The sequence below is a fragment of the Triticum dicoccoides genome, chromosome 5A (assembly GCF_002162155.2).
Source record: "Triticum dicoccoides isolate Atlit2015 ecotype Zavitan chromosome 5A, WEW_v2.0, whole genome shotgun sequence".
Lineage (NCBI taxonomy): Eukaryota > Viridiplantae > Streptophyta > Magnoliopsida > Poales > Poaceae > Triticum > Triticum dicoccoides.
In genome coordinates, this window is record NC_041388.1 from 370,279,839 (window position 1) to 370,301,696 (window position 21,858).

Genomic DNA, 21,858 nt, shown 5'->3' on the forward strand with positions numbered 1-21,858 from the left:
CGGCGACGAGGCCTGGCGGCGGCGAGCGCTGGGCGTCGGGGTCGACGGGATCGGGGCCGATCCCAATCCAGATCGGTGGGGGGAGGAGAAGGGGATCGGGGGGAGTGGGGGGTGTCGGTGCCTAGGGTTTGCGGGGTGAGGGGATAAGGAGAGGGAGTGGGGGCCGACCTGGGCCGGCCTGGTTGGCCCGATGGCCAGCTGGGCCGCGGTCCAGCAGGGGAGGGGGGGAGTTTAGTGTTTTTTTTAATTTACTTTTCTGTTTTAAACGATTTTAAATTATTTAGGCCCTTTATAAAAATGTGTTCATTTCACGATAATTTCCTATGCAATATTTGGCAACCCCCGAACATTTTAGTTTTAATTTTTGAAAACTTTTATTGCTATCATACATTTGAATTTGAATTTCGAAACATTTTTAAATTAACCGAGATTAGCTACAGTGACAGAGGTGACGTGGCACCAACAACGTGAGTTTACTGTAGCATGATTATCCGGGCGTTACACCGACATCTCGATCGTGGAGGGAAGCATGCGTGAGGCAAAGCGTCCCCGCACTGCCGGGTCGGCCTTGCGGGAGGCAAGGTAGGCCGCAGTGACGTCTTCGACAGAGGGCGATGATGGATGGGCTGGGGCAGCGCCTGCAGAAGGAGCCTGAGAGGCCGGCGTCGTCGGAGCGGGAGCGCCACAGGAGCAGCCGAGGCGGCCACCACCGCTCGAGCGGGGTCGCTGGCAGAAGGAGCCGAAGAGGCCGGGGCAGCCGCCAACATCGTAGCGGGGAGGACACCGGCCAAAGGGGCCGTGGCGGCCGCCGATGTTGGAGCGTGGGGAGCCATGACGGCTTGATGGATAGGAAGGGGAGCTGGCGGAGGAGAGAGAGCAGGCAACGGAGATTCTGGATCTGGTCTCGCTGGACGCGGAGCAGGCAAGAGCGAGGAGATCAGGCCGGCCGCTGCCGCGCGGCCACGCGCGCGAGCGCTTTCGCCATAGCTATTCGTGGGGGAGTCCTTTTCATGGGCGAACATGCATGCATGCTACACAAATATCTTGGGTAGTCAGAACTAATAATCACGAGTACGTATATGCTTGCATCACGGGCATGCGGTGAATCGATAAGGATTCAGAGACCACCCTCTACATCGCTGGCTGGTCTTCGTGTCTTGGATCCAAACGTAGACTGCAGGCTCACCCTCGAAGATATTTTCCCGCTTGTTTTGCTGCTGTGTATTGCATGTCACATCATTTTTGCGAGTAAGGTCGTAGAGACGACGGGTGACTGATCTGAAAAGAAGAAATTGCAGGAGCACTGTACAGACGACGACCTGAAAGCCTGAACTGATGCTAAATGATTCAAATGAATGAAGTCGAGGTGTGCATCCACACTTAACCCTAAACTACTGCTAGTCGAATAATGTGTTGTACGTATAATGTTGTGTGCAGAAATGAAGAATAAGAAGCCGGCCTAATCCAATTCCGAACAGGGGACAGTAGCCGGAACGCACGTTGTCCCTTCAGTTATACACATCTTTAGAGAATGGACTGTTTTTTTTCTTTCTTATCATTTGATTTGATATAGGTTGGAATGTCTCTAACTGATTCTGCGGGCTAAATATGTCATCGTCAGATGGTTTTAGTCAACTATCTCTCAGGAATCCTCAAAAAAGAAAAAGATATTCGAAAGAAGAAAAAAACCTACTCACCTCGGAGGGAAGAGGCATGGTTTTAGTCAGCTTATCATGGTACAATGCTAATGCTAATGCTAATGCATACATGATACATTATTCTTCTTTTTTTGCGGGTGGCATACATGATACCTGGATGGATTTGACTATTTTCTTCTAAGTTCATTTCATTGGTTCAATCATATCAAACCTTGTATGAAGTCTCTGTTTTTTTTTCTGCGGGGAGCTTGTATGTAGTCATCATTATTCTTGAACACAACTGAATAAGTCGCTGTACGCTCGTAATATTCCTCACGCAGGCCAGTCGGTCGGGAGTGCAGATGCGCTGCGACTGCATGATGTAAACATTATGCACCACTTTCTTGCGCGCGCCGCTTGCTCTCGATGTCAACCGATGACGGCATGATGCAAAGTCGTCTCGGCATCGGCAACCTGGGCTTGCCTCAACAACCCACCAAATCCAGACCTCGCTTTCTTTTCATCGTTCCACGAACGAGCCCAAAGTTTCGGTGCAGCGCTCTGTGCTTCGTTCCATCCGCCACCTGGCTGGGCTGGCGTAGCAACACTAGACTCTGGAGACTGGAGCCCACGCATGAAATACGAATCTTCGCGCGCCTTGCCGGAGGACGGCGGTGTCGTACGGAAAAGAAACGGGGCCGGGGGGACGATGCACGTCGGCTGAACGTGAGACACGTTCCTCGGACGCGCTCACGACCCTGCACATGTCCGTCGCTCGTCGCTCGCGGTGGCGGACTGACGGTGGTGGTGGTGGTGGTGCGACAGCTTTTCCACCGGACGCCGTTGCGCTATGCTGCCGCGAAGCGTAGCTCCACCTGGCGCGCTCGTCGACCACGAAATTCGGCCGGCCCTCGCCACGTCCGGCTGGATTTCCTGGGCCACCACACCAACCACCGAGAGGGGTTCGTTGAAGTTGTAGTTGACTTGGCGCCATGGGTGTCGCCGAGCTGCTTCGCCGCGTGTCGCGCGCCGCCGGATCCGCTCGTGCGTGCGTGCGCTCGGTGGCTGCTTCGCGCCAACGAGACGCGTGAAAACGTGGCCGCCAGGCCGAAGGAACTTACGTCGATTGCATTATTTGGCGCTCTGATTGACTGATTGGATGCTGGATGGAAAGGCGAGGCGATGCATCCGCAACGATCGCTCTCAACATGTCTGGTAACCATCTGTTAACGAGGTCTTTGCTTGGCCGGTGCGTCGCACTGTACGGGAAGGCGACACGAGCAGCGCATCGGCGCGACACCGAGCAGAAGGGCAGAGTTTACCTTTGGCTGCGAGCTCAAACCGGAGGACATTTCATCGTCCAGTACAGTAAGTGTGACTCTCGGAAGGATCTGGAAATTACCCCTCGTTGAATCTCATCCTCAAGTTGCCGCTAATCATGTTTTTTTTTTGATTGCGAAGCAGATGACCGAGCCGTGCAACGGTCAGCTGCTTTGACTGCACACCAAACGGGCTTGTGGTTTCATATTTCGGAAGGAGCTTCTGAAATAAGCTAATTAATTGCACAGGCAGGAGTAAGTTAGCACGTCAGGCTAGTATGCTCACTTTTTTCAATTATTAAATATACTTTAGGCCCACGAGCAATGTACATTTCCAAACGTGATGGGTTGTGCCTAAGGCGTATAAAATTATGGAGATTTTAGAGAAATACAATTGTGCATATCTGAATTCAGCTGATAGGATAGGCAGACAAAGGCAGCTACATCGCATAGACATTTGCTTCAGCTCTGCTAAGCTGGTAGGGCACCTCATCATGTTTAAAAATGAATTATTTGCTGCAGTGGACAGGATGTTCTCCAATCTAACCTATAAAAACTGAAACAAGATTTTGTACAGGGTGGTTCAGATATGGCATGGGCCGGCAGACCGGCATCCAGCTGCGTGCAATGTATTTGTCGAACAAAATGAGTTTACTGGACAAGAACCGAAGGATCCCAGAAACAATCAAGATCAGTTTCTGCAACTTAATTATACAAGACAGATAGCATTATTAAGAGAGTGACAGATGAGAACAATCATGAACTAGCATCAGCCTTCAAACTAGCTCCTATCCTATCCACACGACCTACTCCCTAGCTAACACGAGTATAGGGTTCCGCAAAAAAAGAAAAACACGAGTGTAGGGACGATTGGGATTGCTTGTAAAACATTTCTGATGTTAACGCGCCCCCCTAGTCAAGGATGTACCGTACGATCCTAAGAATAGATCCGCTTGTCAAGGGTAAAAAAAATGCTATTCAGCTGATGTTTGCTAGGATGGGATGACAAGTCAAACGTTTTGTACGCAATTTATATTATCGCGAGGATGAAAATTTTAATTTGCAAGCTCGCCAAATCCCGGCAAAAAGCTGAGACGGGCTTTTCATGCTTGCCAACTAAACTTGACATCCTTTGCCAACATCAATTGCCATGCAAATCATTTGCAATTGCCATATCTGAATACAGAGCAAAGGCACTGCTTTTATTTGTTTCCAAAAAAAAAACTGTAGACGAGGCCGTGCCATTATAGTAAATAAAAAAAAAGTCCACAAAAGTATTAAACCTAAGTGGTATGATTGTTTATCCATTGTGTCATCCAGGTAAAATTTTATAAATGGGGGAAAACGGTTTTTTTAGAAAAGAAGGATGACCCCGGGCCTCTGCATCTGGGTGATGCATACAACCACTTTATTAATTATTCTCACAAGACCTTACAAAGTAATACCACAGTAAGACTAAAGCCGCCGTCTAAGCAACAAACTGTCGCTACACCTATCCAGTTGATTAAGGAGCGCAGATAGCCTGGGACTAATACCAAACAGACATCGCAGCCAAACCTAACATCTAAGACCTAAGGACCCATCCAGGACGCGTGCCGGGCATGGGTCTCGCTGGTCCGGCGTGCTCTCAGAGGCCGCCGCTGCCAACTGCCACCGCTCCATCTTCAGAACTGTACTGATGCATCAACCTTGCTCGGTCTAGCTATCGTCGACGCCACCACGGCGCCAACAACACCTCATCCCTGCGCGCAAACAGCTGTGCACGTCGCGGTCGCCACTGATACACCTCAGCAACATGCTGCCAAGTACCACCAGCCGACACAACTTGAAGTCTTTGAAAGATCTGTCGTGCGTAGCACCTGCCGACCAGGCATGACAAAGCGTAGCACCTGTTGGTCAGGCATGACTTAACGTCTCCACCGGAACTCCGTGCAAGACGAAGCCGCTCCACCTCCTACCTCTGACTTCCAACGCTGCTCCACAAGCGATGCTCCCAAGAGAGAAACGACACCGCAGTGCCGCCATCGTCCGATCTGGAACACCAGATCCTAGGGTTTCCCCCAGAGCAGCACGAGTGGGTCAACAGTAGTTACACGACGATGCGTCCATCAAGGTAACGGCGTAGAACGCCGCCATCGCCTGCCAACGGCTCGGTTTTCACCGGCAACCATGTCTCCCCAACTCGCAGCCGGGACTAGATGATGGATCTCTAGATCTGATCACCAAGCCTCTGGCCGGCCATCTCTGACGAAGAAGATGACCACCACCATTGGCCAGGGAGACGACGCGAGATGAAGTAGGGCGCTGCCAGCGTGCGTCCTGGCCAGCACCACCGGCGCTCGGCCCATCCCGGACCACGCCTCATGGCCGAGGGCAATGGCAAGCGTTGCCACGACGAGGACGCAGACCGGAATCCCAGATCCGGCCCACCCGCGCGTCGCCACGTGGCCACCACCAAACGCCGTTCAGGGGCAGCCCCGCCGCCGTGAGGGACGCCGCCCCACGGGCAGCAGGCGCCAGCCACCGGCGGAACACCGCCGCGCGCCACCGGCTGCGACGAGATCGCCACCGGCCGCTGCGAGATATGTGCGAGAACAACGAGGACGCCCCGCCGCCACCTTCCCTGGGCACCACGCGGGCTTCGCCGGTGTCCCCTCCGGCGGCGGCGAAGCGGGGGAGGAGCGGCTGGCGGCGCGGTTAGGGTTTCCCCCGTGCGCCAGAGGCGACGCGCATTACAAATATGATACGTTCTTGCTAATCGTAAGTCGTTTAAGATTTGTTTTTATGTCTAAGTCTATTCTGAGACCAAGGTGTACTTCCCACTGAACCGGGGTAGCACTCTTTAAAATTGATTTAGACACAATAAAATGTTAACAACTTAGATATAAGCTGATAAAAATGATACTCTAAAATGTAAAAAAGATTATAAACAATATCACACCGTTGCTAAGTCAAACTCACGGCGATTATTCTATGGGGGTTCAAACCTAAATTGTTATCAACTGCCTATCAAAATGACAAATAGAGCAAACTGATGTCCGCTAAGGTAATGAAGGTCTTTTGACATCCATGGCTTAAAGCCCTCATGCTTAAAAATGCAGAGGTTACCCTCTTTCCAAAAGTTCCACATAATGTTATATGTATTTTCTTGTTAACTTACATCACTTCCACATATCACTAAGTATCAGTACAAAGAAAAACATCTCGTTTAGGCTCGGTATCAAATTCAATTTTTCCTAAAAGAAAATATACAATTCAACCATCGAGGTCACAATTGGGAGGGAGTCCTAGAACATGTGAGGTGGGTCATACACTTGAAGAATTGGCAGAGTCATGACTCATGAGACCAATCTAGCTGACAAGATGGCCGGCCGAGATGATCTTATAATGAAAGAAGGTATTCGAAATACATAGTTTTAGCTATATAAGACGCTAAAATTCATCAGTGTTGAGGAAAATTAAGCAGGAGGGAAGTGTTTGGAGTTCTGCAGGCTTGTTGAAAGGGGGCCTTATGGCCTTCTTCCCACGTTGAGTGGGTCTTGAGTAGTGCGGCATATATTAGATCGTAGATCATATTAGTTGATGTGATTGTGTTGGTGATGCACACGAAAGTGTCTGGTGGATGTAACTTGGCTTCAGTACCATTTTTTCTCAAGCACAAATGATAGAACAATCATCCTACGGTATTTTTCATTAAATTAAACAGTAATACGTACTGCCTCTTTTAGCAGCTCAAATTGAAGTGCTGAAATGTCATATATTATGATAGGGAGGGAGTACAAACTGACCAAGAACTAAAGAAAAGAAAATACTAAAACAGAGAAGCCTGTCCAACTCCTGCACGTGCATGCGCTAAAAGAGCAGTAAAACCTTCAATAAGGAAAGCGATACAACCTAATACTCCTAGTATTGTGTGATGTTCTGGAATACAACAGAGCACAAATCGTGGAACCGTCACTTGGTTTCGGAGAATAATGTGTTTGGTCTCCAGTGGATTAAAATTGCGAAATCATTTCCCCTTGTGAAAGAAAAAGAATTGAGAAATCCTTCCCACAGTGCGCTACAAGTGCAGAGCAGTATTTTGCTTCCCTTCTTCCGCTGTTGGCGGCAATCACATCAGCCGTGGTTTTGTTTTCCGGCAGACAACGAACCCATCACCCCTCTGGCAGCCAACGAACCAGTGGAGTGACCACCACCCACCACCCACCACCCACACCTTATATAAAGGCCCAGCCTCTCAGGTCTCAACTGTCTCCTCAGGCAGGTCTCACCTTTCTCCTTAAACACCACAACGCAGCTCCCCTGCATCCACAGCTCCCGGGAACATTCCTTGATCTGTTGCTCGGTTGCCTTCAGCATTGGTAGGTCGCCATGGCCGCGCAATCTTGGAACCCTTTCTCTTGCTGCGTCCGCGGGGCAGCCGTGGACGGCGACGACCGCTGCGAGTCGCGGAGGGGCAATAAGGGCAGCCCGAGATCGCCGCTGAAGAACCTGAGCTCGTCGGGGACGCTGTCACCGGAGGAGCTGTCGCTGACGCTGTCCGGCTCGAACCTGCACGCCTTCACGTACGCCGAGCTCCGCGCGGCGACGGCGAGCTTCTCGCGCGCCAACTACCTCGGCTGCGGCGGGTTCGGCCCGGTCTACAAGGGCGCCGTCGACGACAACCTCCGCCCCGGGCTGGCCGCGCAGCCCGTCGCCGTCAAGTACCTCGACCTGGAGTGCGGCACGCAGGGACACCAAGAGTGGCTGGTGAGTGCCAACAGAGCCTCATTGTCGACCACGAATGTGCAAGGTCGATCAAATGCTTGGTGATTAGCCCACGATGCCAACTGACGACGGAATATTTTGCATGTTGTTCCAGGCTGAAGTTTTCTTTCTCGGGCAACTGAGGCACAAGAACCTGGTGAAACTCATCGGCTACTGCTACGAGAACGAACACCGGATGCTGGTGTACGAGTTCATGAGCGCCGGGAGCTTGGAGAAGCACCTCTTCAAAGGTGAGTTGCTGAGGCCAACAAGTTCAACAAATTTGTTAAATTAATTAAAAGTACATGAGCGATGATCTGCTTCTGTTCCCTGCCTTTATTCTCTGTTTCCTTTTTGTCAAGTCAAGGGGATAAGAGAGCAGTTATGCGCCTTGCAAACGAACATATCTCTTTTAAAATTAGATTAGTACTGGATTGTTGGTGCAAACTTATTGGTCTTGGTCTGTTGATCAACGTGCAGCATGTAGCTGACCTGAAATATCCTACTGTCTTCAGGTAGCATCAATGGCTCTCTACCATGGGTGACAAGGATGAAGATCGCCGTCGGCGCGGCAAAGGGCCTCGCCTTCCTCCATGGTGCCGACCCGCCGGTGATCTACCGCGATTTCAAAGCCTCCAACATCTTGCTCGACTCGGTAAGCCACCCGCAATATTCAGGCTTTTTCAGTTCCAACACTAAACTGAAATGTCACCATCATTTGGGGACAACACGTCACCTGCCATGACTGAATAATTTCTGTAACGTCCAACAGAAAAAAGGATAAGCCTGGGTCCCTTCCAAGTTCCAGGCTGACACAAATTATTTTGCCACAAAATATTTTACTTTAGAAAATATAAAATGCTTTTAGAATCCTCATTTCATTTTGAAAATTTCTGGTCTTAGATGGCACAGACAGCACTGACGTGACCAGAACTAGGAAGGTTCTTGGATGCATATCAGGCTTGAGAAATCCAGTCTGTCTGACCCCCACATCACACACCTAATTAAAACATATCTAACCATCACTGTCCAGCTTACACAAATAAATAACCTGCAAATTAGAAGCATATAAACAGTAATATTCTTATTTCATCTTATCTTTGGGCTGGCCAGACGTTTCACCTAACCAAATTTGAACTTCTATTATTTCAGGACTACAACACTAAATTGTCAGACTTTGGGCTGGCCAAGGATGGACCTCAAGGCGACGCAACACACGTGACAACACGTGTAATGGGGACACACGGGTACGCAGCGCCTGAGTACATCATGACGGGCCACTTAACCGCCAAAAGCGATGTCTATAGCTTCGGTGTGGTGCTTCTGGAGCTCCTCTCGGGACGACAATCCGTGGACCGTGCACGACGACCAAGAGAGCAAAACCTAGTGGATTGGGCTAGACCGTACCTCAAACGATCAGACAAATTGTACCAGGTGATGGACTCGACCCTCGACTGCCAATACTCGTGCAAGGGTGCTGAGGTGGCTGCATTGGTGGCGTACAAGTGTCTGAGCCAAAACCCCAAGTCAAGACCATCCATGAGGGAGGTCGTCAAGGCATTGGAGCCCGTAGTAGGCATGGAAGACTTCTTTCCAGTGGGACCATTTGTGTTCACCATTGTCGTTGAAGAGGACAAGGTGATGGACATGAAGGTGGAGGTTGAGGAAAAGCACCAACACCATCACCAGAACCATCAGGACAGACATCGACAAAAATACCCCAAGTCGGCAATCCATGGTGGCATTGTGCTCCATGGTGACCACGGGCATGTTGCCGGGTTCACCGGTACGTTGCGGCGGCAACAGAGGACGTTGAGTTACCACCGGGAAAGAGGGGCTTAGTGGTTCAAGAGTATAATAGGGGAGGCAGTTAGGATTGTAGAGATAGAAGGTATTTATATGTACATACTATTGAGATCTGATACGGTGTCACATCGTTTGTTTAGAACTGTGGACGTGTGTCTTTCTTTTCTTCATGATAGTGGCAAACCTGCAAAAGTTTGGTTTGGATTATGGCCGGGTTTCTTGTTCAAAGATGTGTGCAAATGAATGGGTCTACTTGAAAAGGATGCCACTTTCACTTTCAAATAGTTGGTCCAACATTATGAATCGTTGACAAGTGAAAGTGAAAGTGAAAGTGAAAGTGACATCCTCAGTTAATTCCGGCCAAAATAAATAAATAACCAGGAGCATATACAAAAGCCTGTCTTATCCTAAGAAATAATAGAGGCAAAATAATGCAAGAAGAAAACCCTACCACAAGTTGATGTTGATGGCCTGAGTTAATGATGTCAATTTGGACCTCACGTCCAACGGTCCGGGTTCCACCTCACAGACGCCCGGGACTGGGGCTGCGTCTTCAGCTACAGTGCCGATGAGTACGCTGAGATTCGGTTCTTTTGAGCCAGCTTTGTTCCTCCTAGGTTGTGGAGCGATCGCGTGGAGTCTGAGGACGTGATAGAACACTCGCTCCCTCCTCTAGACTTTGCAGTGGCTGCTGCCTCTCTGGATGGGAGCCTGGAGGCGACGGTTACTATGATGACTTCGGTTGAGGGAGGGGAGGATCATGGGTAGGTGGCCCCTCCTTCTCCTACTCCTTTTGATGTTTCGCCACTGATGAAGACGACGGCGGAGGGCTCTATGTTGCCGACTGGCGACGCGACTGGTTTGGGAGGGGACCCAGGCAGGTGGCCTCGGCTCCCTCTTCTCCTATACTGGTCAGGGCGGCCGAGCCTGAGGCTTCCTTGGGCCCTACGAGCCAGCCGTCTCCTGCTCGGTTGCAGGGGCTGCTCCAGCCGTCGCCGGCCGTGGTGGTCGCGACGCCTCCTTGCCTGAGGGCTGGGTCGGGTGGGGAGCGGGGGCAGGCGGCTCCCGCGCTCACTTCACCTCGTTCGTCTGTGGAGGGGATGACGGCGGTGTGGGCCGTGTCTCCTTCTAGTCAGAGGGCCAGGTCAGGCGGGGAGCGTGGGCAGGTGGCCCAGTTTTCTCTTCCCCCGCGCTCGCCATGGGCATTGGGGACCCCGCCGGTGCTTGCGGCGGATCGTGGTGCCTCTTCGGGTGTTGCAGCCTCGCCGTGCGTTGGGGGTGAGGCTGGAGGTCCTACCCAAAACAGGGCCACCCAGGAGGAGGTCATCACGTTTGGAGGTATTCCGGATCCCGTTTCTGCGGGGCAACGGATGAGTGGACGTCTCCAGGACCGGCCGGATGTTGATGACATGCAGCTGAGGTGCGCCAAGCGGGCGGCCAAGCTTCGTGATATTGAGATCACTACTGGTATGTTGGTCAACACTTCCAATTCCATTCTGCATTTTTCTAATGATGAGATTATTCATAATGCAAATCAGTTAGGAGTTTCACTAGGTAATAATGATGATAGTGAAATCTCTAAATCCGTTAATGATATCCTGGATCTTGAAGCGGGACGTGCTTTAGAACTGATTCGTAACCTAGCAGCGGTAAAACCTATGAACGATTCGGACATTGATGCTTTGGGAGTCAGAGTGCTAGACACTTTCTGTGCATATATTGCCCCATCCCTCCCCGAGTCAGAGGAGGATGACGATTCGATACCCCTAGGGGATGTTGCACCCATCGAGGATCGGAGTGTTAGGTCCATGGAGCCCGGTTGTGAGGACCGGGTGGAGGACCAAAACAAGCCTAAACATAAGTGGAGGCGAAAGATTTATCCAGCTTCGGCGGTGCGTAGAAGTGCTAGGAACCGTATGACCAAAAAAATTCATGATGAATTATGAGAGGGATTTTTTGGAATAGTAGAGGTCTAAGAGACTTGGCTAAAAGAAGATTTCTAGCAGATGCTTCGATTTAACATAGGTTGGACTTTATCGCCATTTCAGAAACAGGAAGGGGTAATTTCGCACCACAGTTCCTAAATACTTTATCAAGAGGTGTCGATTTTGATTGGCGCTGCCTTCCCACGAGAGGAAGATCAGGTGGGATCTTACTTGGGGTTAGATGTGTGACGTTGGAAGTTCGAAGTGTGGTTATGGGAGATTTTGCCGTCAAGTTTCGGGTTAGATCGAAGGCCGATGAGTTTAATTGGGCACTGATGGCGGTATATGGGGCTGCGCAGCCAGAACTCAAACCAGATTTCTTGGCGGATCTTGTCTGTATTTGTGGTTCTGAGTAGCTTCCAATCTTAGTTGGGGTGACTTCAATATTATTAGAAGGAGAGAGGAAAAGAAAAACACTAATTTGGACGGCAGGTGGTCGTTCATGTTTAATACTATTATTGAAAGCTTGAATCTGAGAGAGATAGAGCTTTCGGGTAGAAAATTTACTTGGGCTAATACTTTGTCAACTCCTACTTTTGAGAAGTGCTACCTCTTAAGCACTGCGTTGGTTTTACCTTGAAGAGGAAAGGGTGATGCAGCAAAGTAGCATAAGTATTTCCCTCACTTTTTAAGAACCAAGGTATCAATCCAGTAGGAGGCTACGCGCGAGTCCCTCGCACCTGCACAAAACAAATAAATCCTCGCAACCAACGCAATAAGGGGTTGTCAATCCCTACACGGTCACTTACGAGAGTCAGATCTGATAGATATGATAAGATAATATTTTTGGTATTTTTATGATAAAGATGCAAAGTAAAATAAAAGAATGAAAATAACTAAGTATTGGAAGATTAATATGATGAAGATAGACCCGAGGGCCATAGGTTTCACTAGCGGCTTTTTTCAAGAGCATAGGTATTTTACGGTGGGTGAACAAATTACTATTGAGCAATTGACAGAATTGAGCATAATTATGAGAATATCTAGGTATGATCATGTATATAGGCATCACGTCCGAGAAAAGTAGACCGACTCCTGCCTGCATCTACTACTATTACTCCACACATCGACCGCTATCCAGCATGCATCTATAGTATTAAGTTCATAAGAACAGAGTAACGCCTTAAGGAAGATGACATGATGTAGAGGGATAAACTCATGCAATATGATGAAAACCCCATCTTGTTATCCTCAATGGAAACAATACAATATGTGCCTTGCTGCCTCTACTGTCACTGGGAAAGGACACCGCAAGATTGAACCCAAAGCTAAGGACTTCTTCCATTGCAAGAAAGATCAATGTAGTAGGCCAAACCAAACTGATAATTCGAAGAGACTTGCAAAGATAACCAATCATACATAAAAGAATTCAGAGAAGATTCAAATATTGTTCATAGATAAACTTGATCATAAACCCACAATTCATCGATCTCAACAAACACACTGCAAAAGAAGATTACATCAAATAGATCTCCACAAGAGAGGGGGATAACTTTGTATTGAGATCCAAAAAGAGAGAAGAAGCCATCTAGCTAATAACTATGGACCCGAAGGTCTGAGGTAAACTACTCACACTTCATCGGAGAGGCTATGGTGTTGATGTAGAAGCCCTTCGTGATCGATGCCCCCTCCGGCGGAGCTCCGGAACAGGCCCCAAGATGGGATCTCGTGGATACAGAAAATTATGGCGGTGGAATTAGGGTTTCGGCTCCGTATCTGATCGTTTGGGGGTACGTAGGTATATATAGGAGGGAGAAGTACGTCGGTGGAGCAATAGGGGGCCCACGAGGGTGGAGGGCGCGCCTGGGGGGTAGGCGCGCCCCCCTACCTCGTGGCTTCCCTGTTGGTTGCTTGACGTAGGGTCCAAGTCTCCTGGATCTTATTCGTTCCAAAAATCACGTTCCCGAAGGTTTCATTCCGTTTGGACTCTGTTTGATATTCCTTTTCTTCGAAACCCTAAAATAGGCAAAAAACAGCAATTCTGGGCTGGGCCTCCGGTTAGTAGGTTAGTCCCAAAAATAATATGAAAGTGGAAAATAAAGCCCAATAATGTCCAAAACAGAAGATAATATAGCATGGGGCAATCAAAAATTATAGGTACATTGGAGACGTATCAAGCATCCCCAAGCTTAATTCCTGCTCGTCCTCGAGTAGGTAAATGTTAAAAACAGAATGTTTGATGTGGAATGCTACTAGGCATAATTTCAATGTAATTCTTCTTAATTGTGGCATGAATATTCAGATCCGAAAGATTCAAGACAAACGTTTAATGTTGACATAGAAATAATAATACTTCAAGCATACTAACTAAGCAATTATGTCTTCTCAAAATAACATGGCCAAATAAAGTTCATCCCTACAAAATCATATAGTTTAGTCATGCTCCATTTTCGTCACACAAGAATGCTCTCATCATGCACAACCCCGCTGACAAGCCAAGCAATTGTTTCATACTTTAGTAATCTCAAACTTTATAAACCTTCACGCAATACATGAGCACTATGGGTGGAATAGAGTATAATGATGGGGGTTATGTGGAGAAGACAAAAAAAGAGAAAGTCTCACATCAACGAGGCTAATCAATGAGCTATGGAGATGCCCATCGGTTGATGTTAATGCAAGGAGTAGGGATTGCCATGCAACGGATGCACTAGAGCTATAAATGTATAAAATCTCAACAAAAGAAACTAGTGGGTGTGCATCCAACTTGCTTGCTCACGAAGACCTAGGACACTTGAGGAGGCCCATTGTTGGAATATACAAGCCAAGTTCTATAATGAAAAATTCCCACTAGTATATGGAAGTGACAAAAGAAGAGACTCTCTATCATGAAGATCATGGTGCTACTTTGAAGCACAAGTGTGGAAAAAAGGATAGTAGTGATGTCTACTACACAACCTTCTTCTTGTAGACGTTGTTGGGCCTCCAAGTGCAGAGGTTTGTAGGACAGTAGCAAATTTCCCTCAAGTGGATTACCTAAGATTTATCAATCCGTAGGAGGCGTAGGATGAAGATGGTCTCTCTCAAGCAACCCTGCAACCAAATAACAAAGAGTCTCTTGTGTCCCCAACACACCCAATACAATGGTAAATTGTATAGGTGCACTAGTTCGGCGAAGAGATGGTGATACAAGTGGTATATGGATGGTAGATAAAGGTTTTTGTAATCTGAAAATATAAAAACAGCAAGGTAACTAATGATAAAAGTGAGCGTAAACGGTATTGCAATGCGTTGAAACAAGGCCTAGGGTTCATACTTTCACTAGTGCAAGTCCTCTCAACAATAATAACATAATTGGATCACATAACTATCCCTCAACATGCAACAAAGAGTCACTCCAAAGTCACTAATAGCGGAGAACAAACGAAGAGATTATGGTAGGGTACAAAACCACCTCAAAGTTATTCATTCCAATCAATCCATTGGGCTATTCATATAAGTGTCACAAACAGCCCTAGAGTTCGTACTAGAATAACACCTTAAGACACAAATCAACCAAAACCCTAATGTCACCTCAACTATCCGTGGGTATGATTATACAATATGCATCACACAATCTCAGATTCATCTATTCAACCAACACATAGAACCTCAAATAGTGCCCCAAAGTTTCTACCAGAGAATCACGACGAAAACGTGTGCCAACCCCTATGCATAGGTTCATGGGCGGAACCCGCAAGTTGATCACTGAAACATACATCAAGTGAATGGTGGAAAGTTGACTCTATTTATTTACAACTCAATGATTACAACTCGATGCTAGAACAAAATATGACTCTATATGAATGCCTCTGGCGGTGTACCGGGATATGCAATAAACAAAGAGTGACATGTATGAAATAATTATGAATGGTGGCTTTGACACAAATACTATGTCAACTACATGATCATGCTAATGATGAATGTGTCATGATAAACGAAATGGTGGAAAGTTGCATGGCAATATAGCTCGAAATGGCTATGGAAATGCCATAATAGGTAGGTATGGTGGCTGTTTTGAGGAAGATATAAGGATGTTTATGTGTGAAAGAGCGTATCATATCATGGGGTTTGGATGCACCGGCGAAGTTTGCACCAATTCTCAATGTGAGAAAGGGCAATGCACAGTACCGAAGACGCTAGCAATGATGGAAGGGTGAGAGTGCGTATAATCCATGGACTGAACATTAGTCATAAATAACTCACATACTTATTGCAAAAAATCTACAAGTCATCAAAAACCAAGCACTACGCGCATACTCCTAGGGGGATAGATTGGTAGGAAAAGACCATCGCTCGTCCCCGACCGCAACTCATAAGGAAAACAATCACAGAACACCTCATGTTTCAAATTTGTTACATAACGTTTACCATACATGCATGCTACGGGACTTGCAAACTTCAACACAAGTATTTCTCAAATTCACAACTACTCAACTAGCACAACTTTAATATCACTACCTCCATATCTCAAAACAATCATCAAGTATCAAACTTCTCTTAGTATTCAAAACACTCATAAGAAAGTTTTTACTAATCTTAAATACCTAGCATATTAGGATTATTTAAGCAAATTACCATGCTATTTAAGACTCTCAAAATAATCTAAGTGAAGCATGAGAGATCAATAGTTTCTATAAAACAAATCCACCACCGTGCTTTAAGAGATATAAGTGAAGTACTAGAGCAAAACTATATAACTCAAAAGATATAAGTGAAGCACATAGAGTATTCTAATAATTTTCGAATCATGTGTGTCTCTCTCAAAAAGTGTGTACAGAAAAGATGATTATGGTAAAGTAAAAAGCAAAGACTCAAATCATACAAGACGCTCCAAGCAAAACACATATCATGTGGTGAATAAAAATAGAGCTCCAAGTAAAGTTACCTATGGAAGTAGATGAAAGAGGGGATGCCTTCCAGGGCATCCCCAAGCTTTGGATTTTTGGTGTCCTTAGATTATCTTGGGGGTGCCATGGGCATCGCCAAGCTTAGGCTCTTGCCACTCCTTGTTCCATAATCCATCAAATACTTACCCAAAACATGAAAACTTCACAACACAAAACTTAAAGTAGAAAATCTCGTAAGCTCCGTTAGCGAAAAAAAGACCACTTCAAGGTACTGTAATGAACTCATTCTTTATTTATATTGGTGTTAAACTGTAACACCCCGGATGTAACTTTCCCTATTTGTACTCCAACTCTTGCCGTTTCCGGCGTTAAGTTATATTTATTTCTCGGGTTCGGGTCTTTGTCTCCGTGTGTTGTTTTCATTTTCATGCATCTCATATCATGTCATCATGTGCATTGCATTTGCATACGTGTTCATCTCATGCATTCGAGCATTTTCCCCGTTGTCTGTTTTGCATTCCGGCGCTTCGTTCTCCTCCGGTGGTCATTTATAGCTTTCTTTTGTGTGTGGGGATTAAACATTTCCGGATTGGACCGAGACTTGTCATGCGGCCTTGGTTTACTACCGGTAGACCGCCTGTCAAGTTTCGTATCATTTGGACTTCGTTTGATACTTCAACGGTTAACCGAGGGACCGAAAAGGCCTCGTGTGTGTTGCAGCCCAACACCCCTCCAATTTGGCCCAAAACCCACCAAACTCTGCTCCATCATCTAGAGCGTTCGATCACGATCGCGTGGCCGAAAACCGCACCTCATTTGGACTCTCCTAGCTCCACTTATGCCTATAAATAGCCCCTCCTCCGAAATCCCGGATCTCCTCGTCCAAAACCCTAGATTCATTCGTCCTCGTGCGCGCCGGACATCTGCACTGCCGACGGACATTGTCCGGCCTCCCCGTCCGCCGCCACATGTCCTCCGCCTAGTGGCCGCCGCCCGTGCCCACTTGCCCGCCGCCGCCGGCCCGCGAGGCCCGGGCCGGCCCTCCCCGCCGACCCCTCGGGCTAGAGGAGCCCTGCGCGCTGCCTCCTTCGTCCCCACGCCAGAGAGCCGGCGCCGCCGCGCGCCATTGCCGCCTCGCCGCTCCGGTCGGTGGTCGCCGCCCCGCACACGCCTCCGCCCGCGCCTCCACATCGCCGGCGCCGCCCCCGTCCAAGCCGCCTCCTCCGCCGAGCTGCACCACCGCCACGGTCTCCTCTTCTTCCTCTCCGACGCTGGCAACCACGAACTCCGGAGAGAGCTCAAACTCCGGCCAGCTACACTCTCCGGTGTGCCTCGGTTCCCGTGCCCGATCTGGATCTAGGTCTGAAAAATATCCCGGTTGACTTTCTCCTCCGAACCCTAATTTTTATGTCTACTTTGACCTGCCGTAACTTTACATCCGTAGCTCCGATTTGGACATATAGTATATCAAAATGTTCGCCTGGACGAGTACATCATTTCGTTCCATTGCATCATTTTCATTTGAGCTCATCTTGATGCCCGAAATGCTATTAGAAGGGGGCCTCGTGAGTTAATTGTCAGATCTGCTAGTTCATCTTAGACTTTTGTCATTTTTGCCAAGATTATTGTGTGCATGCTATGCCTATGAGTCCTTCATATGTTTTGTTAAGGATTTTGTCTTTTTTCCAGAGGTGCAACCCATGCATTTTTAGGATGTGTGTGGTGACTTGTGCAAGCTTGCAAAGTGAGGCACCCGGGAAATCTATTTTCAGAGACTTAGTTGTTTTCACTAAGTCTGGGATTATTTTAGTTCATGATGCCATATGTTCAGCTTGTTTCCTAGTGATCCGTGCCTCTTTTGAGGATGATCAGTAAGGGAGTTTTGTTAATCATGTTATGCTCTATCCATCCATGTCTTTATTGGCAATTATGGAGCACCCTAGCTTGAGTCAATTGAGCTCTACTTTTGCTTCGTTGTGAATCTGGGAAGATCGTCAACTCGTTTGCGATTTTGCCGATGTTATTGTAGTTGACCCGTGCATGCTATGCCATTGTTCTTGCCATGTATAGCTTGTATTTTGTGCCTTCTTAATGGATGTATGCTTGCCTTGCCATGACTTGCACCGTGGTGAGTGCATCGAGCTCGTTTACATGCCTTCGTGAGTTATGTTTCAGCATGTCTCAGTTTTCACTAAGTCTGAAAACTGATTATGTTTTTGCTATGTTCGTGTGCCCATTAATATATTTTGTGAACCCTTTTGGCCTCAGGTCACTTTGGGTCTTTTGTTAAGCCTGTTGTGTAGCTCCATTCCATGTTCTTACTTGTCTTAGTCAGGTCATGTGTCATGTTGTTTTGCTGCTCCGAAGAGGGCTTCGTGATCTGAAATTTCAGACAAGTGTTAATTTCACTAAGTCTGGAATATGTTTTGCATTTGCGTTTTTGCCATGCTTGTTTGAACCTCATAATGGATGAATTGGCCGTAGCTCAGTGCTAGTCTTTTGTTAAGCATCTTGTGTGCATCCCTGCCATGTATTTTGTTGTCATGTTTGGTGGCTGTAGCATGTTCATTTCGTTGCATTTAGATGCCTACTTGCTGTAAATCGCAGACCGGTGTCATTCTTAAAACGCTTGCCATTTCCAAACCGTAACTCCGATTCCGATGATCTTTATATCGTTTTCAAGCGATTTCATCTCATCTTTCTAGTGGCACCCTTGGAATTCCAAGTTCAGGCCAGATTCATGCATTTCCTGTCATATCTTGCATTTTGCATCCCGCATCGCATCCCGCATAGCATATCTTCATGTCATCATATTGCTTGGTCTTGCACGTGGTTGATTGTATCCTTGTTGCTTATTTGTCTTGTTTGGGTAGAGCCGGGAGACGAGTTCGCTACCAAGGAGCCCGTTGAGTTTGCTTGTGAGGATCCAGTCAACTCTGACAACTGTGCAGGCAAGATGATCATACCCTCGAAATCACTACTATCTTTGCTATGCTAGTTTGCTCGCTCTTGCTATGCCAATGCTACGATGCCTACCTTTTGCTTGTCAGCCTCCCAATTGCCATGTCAAATCTCTAACCCACCATGTCCTAGCAAACCGTTGATTGGCTATGTTACCGCTTTGCTCAGCCCCTCTTATAGCGTTACTAGTTGCAGGTGAAGATTAGTGGCCGTTCCTTGTTGGAACATCATTTATTTACTTGTTGGGATATCATTATATTGCCATGTTATCTTAATGCATCTATATACTTGGTAAAGGGTGGAAGGCTCGGCCTCTCGCCTAGTGTTTTGTTCCACTCTTGCCACCCTAGTTTCCGTCATATCGGTGTTATGTTCCCGGATTTTGCGTTCCTTACGCGGTTGGGTTATAATGGGAACCCCTTGATATTTCGCCTTGATTAAAGCTTTTCCAGCAATGCCCAACCTTGGTTTTACCATTTGCCACCTAGCCTTTTCTTTCCCTTGGGTTTTGCAGACTCAAGGGTCATCTTATTTTAGCCCCCCACGGGCCAGTGCTCCCTCTGAGTGTTGGTCCGAACTGAGCTGCCTGCGGGGCCACCTCGGGGAAACTTGAGGGTTGGTTTTACTCGTAGCTAGTCTCATCAGAGTGTGCCCTGAGAAAGAGATATGTGCAGCTCCTATCGGGATTTGTCGGCACATTCGGGCGGTGTTGCTGGTCTTGTTTTAACCTGTCGAAGTGTCTTGAGTTACCGAGATACCGAGTCTGATCGGAACGTCTTGGGAGGACGTCTATTTCTTCGTTGACCGTGAGAGCTTGTCATGGGCTAAGTTGGGACTCCCCTGCAGGGATTGAACTTTTGAAAGCCGTGCCCGCGGTTATGGGCAGATGGGAATTTGTTAATGTCCGGTTGTAGATAACTTGAACCTTAATTAACGAAAATGTATCAACTGTGTGTGTTACCGTGATGGCCTCTTCTCGGCGGAGTCCAGGAAGTGGACACGGTGTTGGAGTAATGCTTGCGCAGGTTGTTCCTCTAGATTCTCGCTCGTGCTTTGCCTCCTCTTCTCGCTCTCTTTTGCGAATAAGTTAGCCACCATATATGCTAGTCGCTTGCTGCAGCTCCACTTATATTTGCCTTACCCTTCCTATAAGCTTAAATAGTCTTGATCGCGAGGGTGCGAGATTGCTGAGTCCCTGTGGCTCACAGATACTATAACTCCAGATGCAGGTCCAGGTGATACCGCTCCAGGTGATGAGTACGAGCTCAAGTGGGAGTTCGACGAGGACTCTTAGCGTTATTATGTTTCCTTTCCCGATGATCAGTAGTGGTGCCTAGTTGGGGTTCGATTCAGGGCCTTGTCGCATGTTGGGTTATTTTCCATTTTGGCGCCATAGTCGGGCCATGAGTGTTTGTATGATGCATGTTATTTATGTACTCTGATGTGACGTGGCGAGTGTAAGCCAACTATGTATCTCCCCCTTCTATTATATATTACATGGGATGTTGTAATGATTGCCTGACTTGCGACATTGCTTTCAATGCGGTTATGTCTCTAAGTCGTGCCTCGACACGTGGGAGCTATAGCCGCATCGAGGGCGTTACAAGTTGGTATCAGAGCCTTCCCCGACCTTAGGATCCCCATTGCTTGATCGTTTTTAGCAGCCGAGTTGTGTCTAGAAAAATGTTTTGAGTCTTTAGGAACTATATATCGGAGAGATTAGGAATTCTTTTTACTTCCCAGTCGCTCTGGTAAGGCATCCTGACGTAGAGTTTTGACTCTTCTCTTCTCAAATTTCACTAAAATTTTTTTTAGGATCACGCGAGTATCTTGGAATCGTTCCGATGGCTTATGATGAGAACATTGACTTGGTGCCTCCTGTCAGGGGTTTAGTGGAAGTGTCCCGGGGAGTTGAGCTCTGAGGTGTTGTCATCATAATTTTATCGTTGCAATTCTGGAATACTTGAGATATGTTTGCCGACATCGAAAATCTCTTTTATGCAGTTCGTTGGTGAGATAACCTCGACGCCACCCAGTACTGGGGAGGGAGTTCGGGAGTATCGCCATAACTTGTATAAAGGATGCTTTTCGAAGGTTGAGGTAGATGGTTTCCGAAGTTTTATTGGTTATGTGTTGAAGGATGGATACAGCTGGATGTAGGATTTGCTACTTTGGGTGAGATATTATGCTTCCCCTGTATCCCCAACACCTGATTGCATAATCGGAAAGGTTCAGGAGTTTCATAGGTGGGAATTCTAGTAGCTCTAGTTCTTCTTCCACGGATATTGGTTTGAGATTGGGATTTCTTACCGATTATTCGTTCTTGATCCATACCTTGTTGATTTATTTCTCTACCTTAATTCTACGTGGCTTCTCAATTTATGGATATGTGACCATTTGAAGAGGAATGCATTCATTCATTTTGTTCGGATGTGAAGACTATATGTTGCAATTTTCATTCCGTTGGTTTCAGCTTCATTTGTTTGTCTATGTGCTAACGGTGGTCAACCTCTTCAGGATGGCTCCCGCTAAGAGCACCAGTCAGAACCAGAATCAAGATCCGCCACCGCCTCCA

The 21,858-nt window shown here is 47.4% G+C and overlaps 1 protein-coding gene across 1 annotated transcript; it reads left to right on the forward strand.

Moving 5' to 3' along the window:
• The first annotated feature begins 7,228 nt into the window (after positions 1 to 7,228).
• Positions 7,229 to 9,715, forward strand: LOC119301564 (serine/threonine-protein kinase RIPK-like). The gene is made up of 4 exons (XM_037578550.1): positions 7,229 to 7,705; positions 7,818 to 7,953; positions 8,218 to 8,357; positions 8,855 to 9,715. Exons 1-4 carry the CDS (start codon positions 7,328 to 7,330, stop codon positions 9,542 to 9,544), a joined length of 1,344 nt encoding a protein of 447 aa, XP_037434447.1. The 5' UTR covers positions 7,229 to 7,327; the 3' UTR covers positions 9,545 to 9,715.
• Positions 9,716 to 21,858: the final 12,143 nt, after the last annotated feature.